Source organism: Zeus faber (genome assembly GCF_960531495.2).
Source record: "Zeus faber genome assembly, chromosome: 2".
Classification (NCBI taxonomy): Eukaryota; Metazoa; Chordata; class Actinopteri; order Zeiformes; family Zeidae; genus Zeus; species Zeus faber.
In genome coordinates this window covers 33,084,317-33,096,816 of record NC_137189.1, presented here as the reverse complement: position 1 = coordinate 33,096,816, position 12,500 = coordinate 33,084,317, and the positions used below count along the sequence as shown (strand labels likewise).

The 12,500-nt window shown below is 43.4% G+C and overlaps 1 protein-coding gene across 4 annotated transcripts in view; it reads left to right on the top strand.

Annotated features, from left to right (window-relative positions):
- Positions 1-12,500, top strand: part of nid2a (nidogen 2a (osteonidogen)) — a 62,324-nt gene that overhangs the window by 13,109 nt on the left and 36,715 nt on the right. For all 4 annotated transcript variants that reach the window (XM_080024339.1, XM_080024337.1, XM_080024338.1 and 1 more), the window contains exons 5-14: positions 1,503-1,642; positions 1,943-2,075; positions 3,287-3,625; positions 4,962-5,058; positions 7,530-7,569; positions 8,811-8,920; positions 9,553-9,686; positions 10,558-10,669; positions 11,364-11,564; positions 12,151-12,378. In XM_080024339.1, the coding sequence (XP_079880465.1) occupies positions 1,503-1,642; positions 1,943-2,075; positions 3,287-3,625; positions 4,962-5,058; positions 7,530-7,569; positions 8,811-8,920; positions 9,553-9,686; positions 10,558-10,669; positions 11,364-11,564; positions 12,151-12,378 (1,534 nt within the window). The remainder of the gene's footprint in view (positions 1-1,502; positions 1,643-1,942; positions 2,076-3,286; positions 3,626-4,961; positions 5,059-7,529; positions 7,570-8,810; positions 8,921-9,552; positions 9,687-10,557; positions 10,670-11,363; positions 11,565-12,150; positions 12,379-12,500) is intronic.

Genomic DNA, 12,500 nt, shown 5'->3' with positions numbered 1-12,500 from the left:
AAGATGGTCCTTATTTATCACCCGGACGCCCCCTGGTGTGACAGGCCAGCCCCCCTATCCGAAAACTGTTTGCTCCTGTTTTTAAGTACAGCGGTCAATTTGATTTGCGGCTGTTATACCTTGCGTCTCAAAAGTACACCCAAAGCTGTTTTGACCCTGAACAGACACACAGACAGCTGTTTTGAGATTCATGCATTCCCTTTTTAGGCATTTTGTACATTGTGCAGTGTTTCAAGGGTGGTTGTGGAGATGTGGAAATGTCTACCTCACTAAGGCTACGTTCACACCGCAAGCCTTAATAAATCTTTAAATCCAGACAGGGGCGTGGTGCTAAAGGAAATTTTGTAAAATGAAATGCGTCTGCACACACACACACACACGCACACACACACACACACACACACACACACTTTGTTAGATCTGGTGCTATTGAGAAAATGCGGCGAGCGTGGGTGCCCCCTCGCCGGGTCGGTCTATTTATCTATCTATTATTTATTTTCCCTCCCTGCTCCGTATACGCTGTTTAACCTGGCGGGCGGATGCGTTGCTGGTGCCGCGGTGGGGGTGGCTGCAGTGCGTGTCGCTCTGCTCGCTGGTCCCGAAAGTCGGGGGCAGTATTCCGAGTTTATTGTCCGAACACGGGGGTACTTTTTTTTTTGCGTGAGCCTAATACTCTTTTATTTTCCACTCAGTCACCAGCACTTTTTTGGTGTGTCACGTTCGACATCATGAACACGCCGGAAAAGGGAGTATTCATGCCCGCACCCGGGCACTGGTAGCACCAGATGCACGGTGCGTGCACTGGTACTTCTCCGGCAAGGAGCGGAGACACTCCTCCAGTTCGGAGACCGGCTTGGGGGCGGTGTTGGAGTGGCTGAGAGCACGGCGGGAAGCGTGGGGGTTCTCAACTGTGGTCCCCACAGAGCGCTCTCCACACTCCAAACATTTCATAGCCCAGCATGAGGGAAAAAATGTCAGTAACTTTTGATTTTGATTTTGGATTCTAAATTGGATTTATTTGGATCTATTTATGGGCCAACGTCCAAAACCTAAATGCGCATCGACCTGTGCCAGTAATGGGGCAAAAATTTGTGTGTCTACCCGAGCGTCCTGTTTATATCAGAGCCGATTGGGGCTGGAGCCGATAAAAACCTGTGACTATTGGAGGGTCATTTGTCCCGGGCTGAAACAGGGCTGTAACCTTTCCCACTAATGACAAATGCCAGGGGTTAGTGCATCTTACCGGGTTGTTTGCGCAGTGGAGAGGGGTATAACCCACCAACCCTACAATCCACCAACCCACCTCCAATCCACCAACCCTAAAACCCTTAAACCCTAAAACCCTAAAACCCACCAACCCTCTAGCCCACCAAACCCTCTAACCAGCCAACCCACCAACCCAAAAACCCATCGACCCTTCGACCCTACAACCCTAAAATCCTAAAACCCACCAACCGACCACCAACCCACCAACCCACCAACCCTGCAACCCTCCAATCTAGGAGTCATACAACGTGGAGATCGAGCTGCCAGCCAGGGTGGGCTTCAGCCGAGGAGAGATCACCTACCTCATCTTCTCCCGGGTCGAAGGACCCTACTACAGTGTCACCAGCGACCAGCAGAGCATCAAGAACCTCTACCAGTGAGTCTTCAGTCTTCCATGTTCAGTCCAGAGAAGGTTAACATGCCCCTGTTGATGAGCAAAGAATGGTCAAAAGTTTCAAAAGTTAAGAAAAAACATAAAAGTTAGGATTTTGGAAAAAAGCTTGGCTTGTGGACACTTCCGTCACGATATAAATCTGCTCTTAAGTTTTGTAGGAAAGCCGAGAAATATCTGACGAATGACATTGAAAACTTCTAGAAGAAGCATAGAAATTGTGTGAAATCATTTTAAACTTGTTCCGTGAGTTAAGAGGGATCATATTGTGTTTCTCACTCCCAGGGTCGGCAACACGGGCATTCCTGGAGTTTGGCTGTTCCACATCGGGAACCGCTACTCCTTCGACAACATCATCCCGGCCTCTGTGGGCGGTCTCCTGGCCACGTCGCCCCCTAGAGGCCACGACATCATCCAGGTAATGTTTTAAAACACCTTCCTAACGGTCTATCAGTAAAAGCACTGGATCGGGTTCAGGTTCGCCATTTTATGTATATACAATGTTCACTATAAGTTCCGATAAGTTGTAACTAGGGATGCAAATTGAAAGGAATTTCCTCAACCGATAGTCGTGAACCTTAACAAACAATAGTCAATTAATTGGTAACATAAAATGGAATGACGTCACGGGGGGCTGGCGCCAGGGTGCGCGGGGACCTACACAACGTCGCGGACCTCCGAGATTTTGTGACTTGGCTTGACGAGCCTTTTCTCCATATTTCATTTCATTTCAAAAATGGAGAACTTCCAAGCAAGTCTCGCTGAGCTGGCTCGTCCATACAGGAATATTTACGACCCGTCTCTGCGTGAGTTAAATTTTTTGACTTTTTGCCGTCCTCCGTGATGGAATGATCCGGATGTTACATGGCGGATCAAGTCCGGTGCAGATATGGACAATGATCATCACTACAATTCGTATCTATAATAACAGGCACAAAATAATTGAGTTTAATATATTTTATTGGAGTCGTCACCATCGCAACACATCGCTCGTTTTGTTTTGCCATCGTACCTCTCCCTCGCTCCAGGTTTCTTTTTTCCTCCCCCACGTGCCCTTCAGAAATCTCCGTTATCCTGTTCCCGGGTACTGTGTTCCATCTGAACGCAGCATTAGTTGTTGAGCGACAATAAACATAGAATCCTCCCCTCCAACGTGCAGTTTGTTGTTTGTCGATCTTCTGGAAGCCTCCACCTGCTTCTACTTTTACCACTTCTTCCTGCTCCACTGGGCATTTTTATCTCCACCGCCCCTTGTCGTGCTGGTGAGTACCACTGCTTCCAGGCTGGGTATTTTTACTCTCGAAAAGCCCTGCGCCCCAAAGACTCACCATGATACAATCACAACATGAATTATTAACATTCCTAGTTTTAACCATTACTATGGAGAAACTTACCACTCTGCAGCAGCTTCTCACCGTGCTTCAATGCAGTCCAATGGGGCAAATGTGTAAGCCTTTAAAAAATGACATGTTAAAGGTCATTTGTCAAAACAGGAAGCTCCCACGATAACAATTTCCCATTTGTAGTCGTGAAGCCGCGTCAATCCTTCTGATTAGCCCTTGTTTTTTGTTCTCCCATCCCATCATACCCCGCTTTTTAATATACATTTTTTTTTTCAACCTCCTACAGGACACCACCACTCCAGAATATGCTGAGTTCGAGGAGTACCCCGACAGCAACTTCGACCCCGAGAACCAAGCGGCTGAAGAAGAAGAAGCGGGAGTCGAAGAAGAAGAAGAGGACTATCCGCTGACAGGCGGAGACCCACAGTTCCAGCCCGCCCCCGGCTCCCGAGGCCGGAACCCGGAACCTTCCCGCCGCGACCCGCCCTCCTCCTCGCCCCCGGAGGCCACCCTCACCTCCGAACCCCGATACGCTCCAGAGCCGGTGGGGCGGCAATACGCGCCCCCTCCTGCGGATACCCTTCCGGAAGGAGGTTCAAACCAGCCCCAGGAGCAGCAACCACAGGTACGCCACCCTTCGTATTCAGATTTATGTACAGGTTCACAATTTTGGGAACTTTTACTGGCGACGAACTTACCGCTCCCCTCAACGCCCCACTGCAGCACCTCGTTGTTTCTAAATGCAGTCCAATGGGGCAAACTTTGAAACCTTTAAATAAACGTGTTGAATCTCATTTTCCATAATGGAAAATGCAAAGTATAATCACAAGGTTTTCATAAGGTTTACCGGGAAAAAAACGTCACAAACGGTGCGTTGTGTCAGGCTTTTCATGATTTTTTTTGAACCTTTTGCAGTTCTGCAACTTAGCTCTTTTGTCTACCTCCGCACGAACATAACAGACTTCTGGAAGTTGTGTGGCCTCCTCCTAGCAACCTACAGCAGCCAAAGTTTTAACCAGCTTTAGAAAAAATGCAGAACTACTTTTTGCTGCAATTGCAAAAGGTAGTTCCAAATAAAATATGCTTTAACTGTTATTCAAAAAGAAATACATTGAAATACAAGAAAAACAAGACACTCAGTGCGTTGTCATTTTCTTGAATTTCACTGAAAGCAGCATGAGCAAAAAAGAGAAACAGTTTATAGATATTTGTAGCCTAGAAAGTGAATGCTTACCAATATAAAAAAACAAGGAATAAAATATATATGTATATTTATATATATATACACACACACACACACACACACACACACACACATACACACACAAACACACACATACACAACGTAAAAGCCTACACCCAAGTCAGTCACCCAAGTCAATGTGGTGCCCGAGATCGGCGCGCCAAAACAGTGTGTTTTTATTTTCGATGTAGGTTATTTTATTTTACATCTCCTTATGGAACGAAACAAGTGCGTGTGGAAGGAAACCGTGCGTCATGGGGACACTCTCTCCGGGAATCGCTCCTCGATCACCCCCTCTCCATGCGTTATGCACAGAAAATAATCTTAACGAGTCCATGAGTCGTGCCCCGTTACTCCGTGCCGACGACGATGCCGACGATGTCTTCGTGCTGTTTTTAGTTGTTTTATTTGGAGGAATGGGGCACGGCCCTCCGCCATAATGGACCGAACGCCCCGACAGATGAATACAGATAAAGAGCCATTATTAAAAATTGACTATGGCAGAGGCTCTAGATATAAATATAGATATTAATATAGTTGGATATTCCTGTACATGTATGAATAAAAATATAAATAATGTGTATACAACGGTATAGACACAGCTGATAACGGATGGGTTGGTCGCAACTTATTGCATTGTTCCTCAATGTTATTACACTGTTATTACAGTGTTATTACTCTAACAACGAGTGCTTATTTAATCATATTATTTTATCAGCCTCCTCTGGAGGTGGTGGATGTCTATCCCCCTCAGAGGAATGCCGGCAGCCATGTGGTCAGCGTGGAGGAGGACGACGTCAACTTTGACACCGGAGGTACCATCTCTACTGTCCATCCATCCAACCATCCATCCATTCATCCATCCATCCATCTATTTATCCACCCATCCATCTATCTATACAGCCCTGTTTGCTTGTATAGCACACACATACCTAAAGCAGTTCATTCCCCTCTGACAACCCCAAAATACTGCTCAGTGGCCAACAGCCAACAGCACAAGACCCCCATTGTGCTATGTGAGCTCCCAGGTGTGTGTGTGTGTGTGTGTGTGTGTGTGTGTGTGTGTGTGTGTGTGTGTGTGTGTGTGTGTGTGTGTGTGTGTGTGTGTGTGTGCGTGCGCGCGCGTGTGTTTGGAAATCCCCACAAACACTCACACAAACCAAATTCTGGACTCCTGAGTTTACTCTCGGTTAATCCGTCCCTGTTATATAAGCTTTATAAACCTTATAACTGTGGCTGCAGGTACATTTACATACACAAGGAATTTGTCCTGGGGAGGAGTGGTGCATTTCTGCTTAACGGTCTGGAAAAATGACAAATATGTAAAAATGTACAAAATATAATAGAAGCAGTTCTATGCACAGGATAAATTAAGTTAAAAGGTAATATAAGCGGCTATGTGTCAGTATGGTTGGTGGGTACAACATAAATATGTTTACAATAATACGGACATGGATAACAATGGATGATAAGTTATTATCACGTTAACTAAATTATTACTTGTCTACAAAGTTATTAGTGTTATTTCAATAATACTATAAATGGCACAGTTATTGCACAAGTTGTGTGTGTGTGTGTGTGTGTTAATCTTTCTTTCGGGAGATTCACAGGAAGTGAGTCAGCAAATGTGAGATCGGAGACTCGTCATTTGGAAGTGTGTTACTTTTAGATGAAATATGAATAACAGCAAAATAGGAGGATGGAGGTTTTGTGCGTGTGTGTAAAAGTACACTGAGAGCTCTTCCGTTTGCAGCTGTTGAGCACACACACAAAGAAACACACAACTGTTCCACTGTGTGTGTGTGTGTGTGTGTGTGTGTGTGTGGTGTGTGTGTGTGTGTGTGTGTGTGTGTGAGAGAGAGTAAGCAGTTTCCTGCTGAACTCCATTGCCCCATTTCAAGAGGACAGCGAGAGAGGGAGGAAGAGGAAGAGAGAGAGAGAGAAAGAGAGAGAGAGCTAGATAGATAGAGAGAGAGCGGGAAGAGAGAGAGAGAGAGAGAGAGAGAGAGAGAGAGAGAGAGAGAGACCAGCTGCAGTCACATACTCTAAATGAATAAAAAAAATTTTTTGAGAAAAGATAGGGAGAAGTGAAAGAGAAAACAAGGCGTTCCTGCATTCCTCATTTCTCTTGTTTTGGATGTTTGGACCAGATTTTTGACAATAAAAAAAATACAATAATTTTATTTTTTTTACAATACAACCCCACAGTTTTTCACACAGACCAACTTATTACACAGCGGTGAAAATAAATAAATAAGTCAGTTATTATTATTACTATTGGAATTGTACGGCAGCCTCATACTGTTATTGTAAGAGGAAAAATAACCCCAAATTCTCTGAATTTTGAAGCCACAAACTATCTGGAAAACCAACTTCTGCATAACACACAAACACGGATTGCGCTCACGAAGACCACGTGGTTGACGTTTCATCCAAATCGATCCACATACGGAGCAGATGTTAGCGAAAAACCAAACAAAACTTTCGCAATTTCACGACCGACGTGCCAGTACACCAGTCCGAAAAATGCTCGAAACACGGTTAAGGTGTAGTTTGCAATGATAATTACACAAAAATATCACTTTTATCACAGAAATATCACTGTCTTAGAAAATCTAAGGCAATAAAGAAGCCATTGTCCAAAGACCCAGTCGTCAAGATCAGTCACAATATTAAAAAGAAAAGTACTGAAGAAACAAGAAGCAACCAGGAGACGACAGATCAGGGGGGCGCTGCGTTCAAGTAAATTTGAAAATCGTGTTTCAGAGAAGCCCGAAAAACTGTAAAATGCACCCAACACAACTAAACTGGACCCCGTGTATTGCTGCCTGCAGCTATATTTATTATTATTATTATTATTATTATTATTATTATTATTATTATTATTATTAACCAAATTATTGCACCAGAGAAAATAAAAAAGTCAGTGAATAGAAATGATGATAATAATAATAATAATAATAATAATAATAATACTTTCAAATATATATATATTTTTATAAAAATGTTATTAACAGTATGTCTTTGTAGTAGAGAGGCAGAAAGAGGTTTCTTGGGAAATTGTTTTTCCAAGCACGGCCTTGAAATTTGTGTGTGTGTGTGTGTGTGTGTGTTAAAAAATACAATAAATCACATGGTAATGAAGACGGTCGACGTTGACGTTTTGAGATAAGAATGAATCTTATCTGATCTCTATTCTCTTATCATAAATCCCTGTGTGATAACATGAATCTGATGCGATTGTCTGCCCCCTCTGCCTTGTCTTTCTTTCTCTCTCCATCCCTAGTGATTCAGTACAGCACGGAGAACAAGGAGACGTGTGCCAGGTATGCAAGCTATACTACACATGATGTGATTTAATCGATTGGTTGATTAATTGGTTGACAGATTTATCGATTAATCGGTTGGCCGCTTGGTCGAATGACTGATTGATTGATTGATTGATTGATTGATTCATCCCGTAGAGGAGTGTAAAGTAATAGTAATTTGTTCATTTGTTTGATTTACTTTTTATTCATTTTCTTTGACTTATTTGTTCATTAATGAATTAGTTTATTCATTTCTTCATTCCCACATTCATTTGTTTGTTCATTCTATCATCCATTAGTTCCTTAGTTTCTTCATTTGTTTGTTTGTTTGTTTGTTTGTTTGTTCATTTGTTTATGCGTTCATTTATGAATACAATTTTTGAGTCCTACATTCATTTTTCATTTTTTTTTTAACATGTGCTGTCAGCATGCTGGGCATACAACAGCATGCTGTATTTGTATGCTATTGCATCTAGGACAGAGTTAGTCTGCAAGTGGAGTTCAACTTCTCAACCTGCAATGCAACTCTTTATGCATTCTTTAATCATCAACAACTGCTGCAATAACTCTGTGCTGTTGACGACCTGCAGGATGACAAGAGCACAGCTTTTCGTTACACAGAACCACCACCAACCCCCCTCTTTGGAGAACTATTTATCATGTTTGGGTCTATAAACAACTAATCACTACTCTAAGAGGGGGAGAATCACCGCGGGTGAGACAATTAAAAATAGAACCAAACAACAACATGTACGTGGAAAAACATAAACATCAGACGCCAACATGGATTGAAAAACAGTTAATTAGGTCCAGGAAAACTGGAACTACAACTGGTCACGTGGCCTCTTCCTGTCATAGTTTTGGCAGTAAATGAGGGAGGAAAGGAGAGGAATGCAACCAGGGGGGTGCTGGGGTATGTTCAAAGCAGGTGTTGGTGGTGTGTGTGTGTGTGTGTGTGTGTGTGTGTGTGTGTGAGATGGGACCGCCTGTATCTGTGTGTGTGTGTGTGTGTGCAGTGTGTGTGTGTGTGTGAGTGTATGAGTGAGTGTGAGTGTGAAGTGTCCACCGGTGAGTGTACAGGACTTGCTGTACACTTTGTTTGTTCGTTTGTTTGTTCGTTCATTCATTTTCAGTCATTCAGTCGTTGATTTATTCATTTTCTTCCCACTTATTGCAATGGTTTGTTGAATGATTAACCAGTTCATCAATTGGCTCTTTGTTTGTTTGTTTGTTTCCTTCTTCCTGTTCCACGCCCGCAGGTTCCAGCAGCAGTGCTCCCAGAATGCACTGTGCACGGACTACGCCACAGGCTTCTGTTGTCACTGCCGTCCCGGTTTCTATGGCAACGGAAGACACTGCCTCCCTGAGGGTGAGTATACCAACACACAAACGCATATTTTTTATTAAACCGTGTTTGGTTTATCGTTAGGTTTATTTTATGTTGCCAATTTTCTTGTTTCTTGTAAATTTGCTTGTTAAGCCTTTATTTTTTGCTTTATTTTTCTGATTATTAATTGTATATTTACAATTTTTCTGATTCAATCGTCTAATATTTATTTTGGTTTATTATATATTGCCAATTTTTCAGTAAATTCTTAAGATTGTTGTATTTTGCAAAATTACAACAATCTTGTTTTTTTTAATAGAATTTTTCGGTTTATATTTATTGTTTATCCTTAAGTATATACATTTTTTTGTTCATGGTTTATTTCTTCACTTATTTTTATGGTTTATTTGTAGGTTTGTTTTTAGGTTTATTGTTAATTGTTAGGTTTATTGTATATTGAATTTTATTTTCTATCTTCTAGTTAATATTCCCAAAATTGTCTACCTTCTAGTTCGTTTTAGGTTCATTGCAATTCAGCTAATCCTTACGTTCATTGCATATTGCCATTTGCTTATTTTTCTTCCTTCATTCATACATGCATATTTTTAAAGTGCCATGCAAAGCTAATTGCTAACTGCCCCCCTCCCCTCCCCTCCCCTCCCCCTCACCCGCAGGTGCCCCCCAGAGGGTGAGTGGCAAGGTGAGCGGCACGGTGACAGTGGGCTCCACCCCCGTGAAGCTGAAGGAGATCGACCTCCACGCCTACATCGTGGTGGGAGACGGGAGGGCCTACACCGCCATCAGCGAGGTAGGAACCAGGACGATCAGAAAAGAAACCCCTTCATAGTTAACCCAGTGTTTCCTCAAAATAATCCCATGAAACAGACACCGAAACACATGCACTTTTAACACATATAACCGTGCTTATTATTATTATTATTATGGCCGAGTAATAGCAAGCGATGCGCAACTCGCAAACGATTCGTTGGTCGTGAACAAATGTTTTTAATGACTCGGGAGTCTGGAGTGACTCTGGCAAGAGTGAATCTTTGACCCACAAAATAATTACTCTGGACTAAATTGAAAAAAAAAATGGCCAAGGTATTTGGCGTGGACCATATTGAATGTGGCTGATTTACAATTTTTACAATGTGACAGAATGAAATGGTTCCTGTGCGAATTCCATTCACAACTCAGAAGGGACCTTTTGACTCTTCTGTCTCTTGATGGAAACAACCTTTCATTTCTACAAGTACTGTCGATCTCAGTTTCATTGTGAAACCAGAGCTTCTTCTGATGAACACAGAGCAGCTGTTCTGCTGGAACTGATGAATTGGTTGAAATACTGCAGCCTTGTAATTTTGACCTTGCAACACAAGAGATAATTTTTTCATGATTTATTCACATGCAGCTTCTCTGGTTTTCTCTAGAAATTGAAAGTGGACAGGAGGGAGTTGTTTTTTGGGACGTTTTTGGGAGAAACTGCCACGAAATACATTACATCCATAAAGAAACAACAAAAACTATGTTCAATCAATACGTCAGTCCATCCATATTCTATCCCTACAATTCACTGTTCAGGGCTGTAGGAAGGATGTTTGAAGAAGGGTCTTAATACCTGCATGACGACATATTGACAGTGACTGATTGACCGGTTGATTGATTGATTCATTGATCAGATCCCGGAGCCGGTGGGTTGGGCCCTGATGCCGGTGGCACCGATCGGAGAGCTCTTCGGTTGGCTGTTCGCCTTAGAGCTTCCAAACAGCCAAGCAGGGTTCAAGATCACTGGTAAGCCTGTGTGTGTGTGTGTGTGTGTGTGTGTGTGTGTGTGTGTGTGTGTGTGTGTGTGTGTGTGTGTAATGGAGATCTGTTAAGTTGGCTTTCTCTTCTCTATTAAGTTCACCGTAAACCATGGAGGAAAATTATCTTGAGCGTAAACCCTTTTGTTGCCAAAATGTGTGTGTGTGTGTGTGTGTGTGTGTGTGTGTGTGTGTGTGTGTGTGTGTGTGTGTGTGTGTGTGTGTGTGTGTGTGTGTGTGTGTGTGTGTGTGTGTGTGTGTGTGTGCATGGCTGGGTGGGTGGGTGTTTGTGTTCTCCCCCAGCCAGCTGTATTGTCTCCAGGGATGTGATGTGATATCAGCCCTGCAACTCCCCTCTCTCTAATGGGAAACAGCTGTGTGTGTGTGTGTGTGTGTGTGTGTGTGTGTGTGTGTGTGTGTGTGTGTGTGTGTGTGTGTGTGTGTGTGTGTGTGTGTGTGTGTGTGTGTGTGTGTGTGTGTTGTCTTGCATGAAACCAATGTGGACATTCAACTTTTCACGACATGCAAAAGTTTATCCCCGATGAACTAAGAATAGATTAAATTCTATAGACAGACAGATAGGTGGATAGATAGACAGAGAGCTAGATACATACATATGTATTGTAGATCGACCGACTCGCCATTAATTGATCGATCGGATTGATTGATCATCGTGTGCCCAGGTGCTGAGTTCACCCGGCATGCGGAGGTGATCTTCTACCCTGGCAACCAGCGGCTGACCATAGTCCAGACGGCCCGCGGCCTCGACGACCACAACCACCTCACCGTGGACACTGTCATCAACGGCAACGTGCCCTTCTTGCCGCCGGGCGCCACGGTAACCATGGAGCCCTTCAAGGAGACCTACCAGTACTACCCTTCAGGTAACCCACTAACTACAGCGAAAAATATATATATTGTTCAATGGTAATTTTTAGGTTTATTTTCCTGGTTTATTGTTAGGGTTATTTTTATTGGTAATTGTGATTTTCTTTTTTTTTAACTCATTGTACATTGCCGTATTTTTCTTGTTTATTGTTTAGGTTATTTTATTGGGTATTTGTTTTTTTTTTCTATCATTAGTTGTACACTGTATATCGTTGTATATTTCCACATTTTTATAGTTCATTGTTTATTTTTCATATGTATTGTTTATTCTTCGCTTGATTTTTATCGTTTATTGTCAATTTTTCACAACTCAAGAGCTGAATCAACTCTTCTGACTGTCATTGATGGCTTGCTCCCCGTGCGTTACACCAACTGAGAGTCAGAAAAATGAACGACTCTGACTCGAAAGAACTGAATCTCGAGTCGAAGAGTCAAACCTGTCATCACTCCCAGTTGTTCTGACTTTCAGTGTGGAACTAGTTCTGACGGACACGGAGCTGCGGTTCTGATGGAGCCAGTCGTCCCTTTTTCAATATCCATTCACCCCTTCTACCTCCCTCTCGCTCCCACCCCTCCGTCCAGTGACCACCTCCACCTCCGTCAGGGAGTTCTCGGTGGTGTCGGCCGAGCACGGATCCGAGTCCTTCTCCTTCCAGCTCCGGCAGAACCTCACACACCGCGACTGCCGCCATGACAGCCGCTCGGGCCCGGAAACGCTGCAGGTCACCATGGAGCGGGTGTTCGTCATGTACGTCCAGGAGGAGAGGATCCTTCGATACGCCATCACCAACAAGATCGGCCCCGTCGGGGGTAAGCAAGTGGGGTCCTTTTGGGGGGGATTTTAGTAGTTTGGTCTCACGTTACTATTTTGTTATTTTAGCGATTTTTGCACACGATACCAGCCACCCTCGGCGTCCATGTTCACCCCGCTC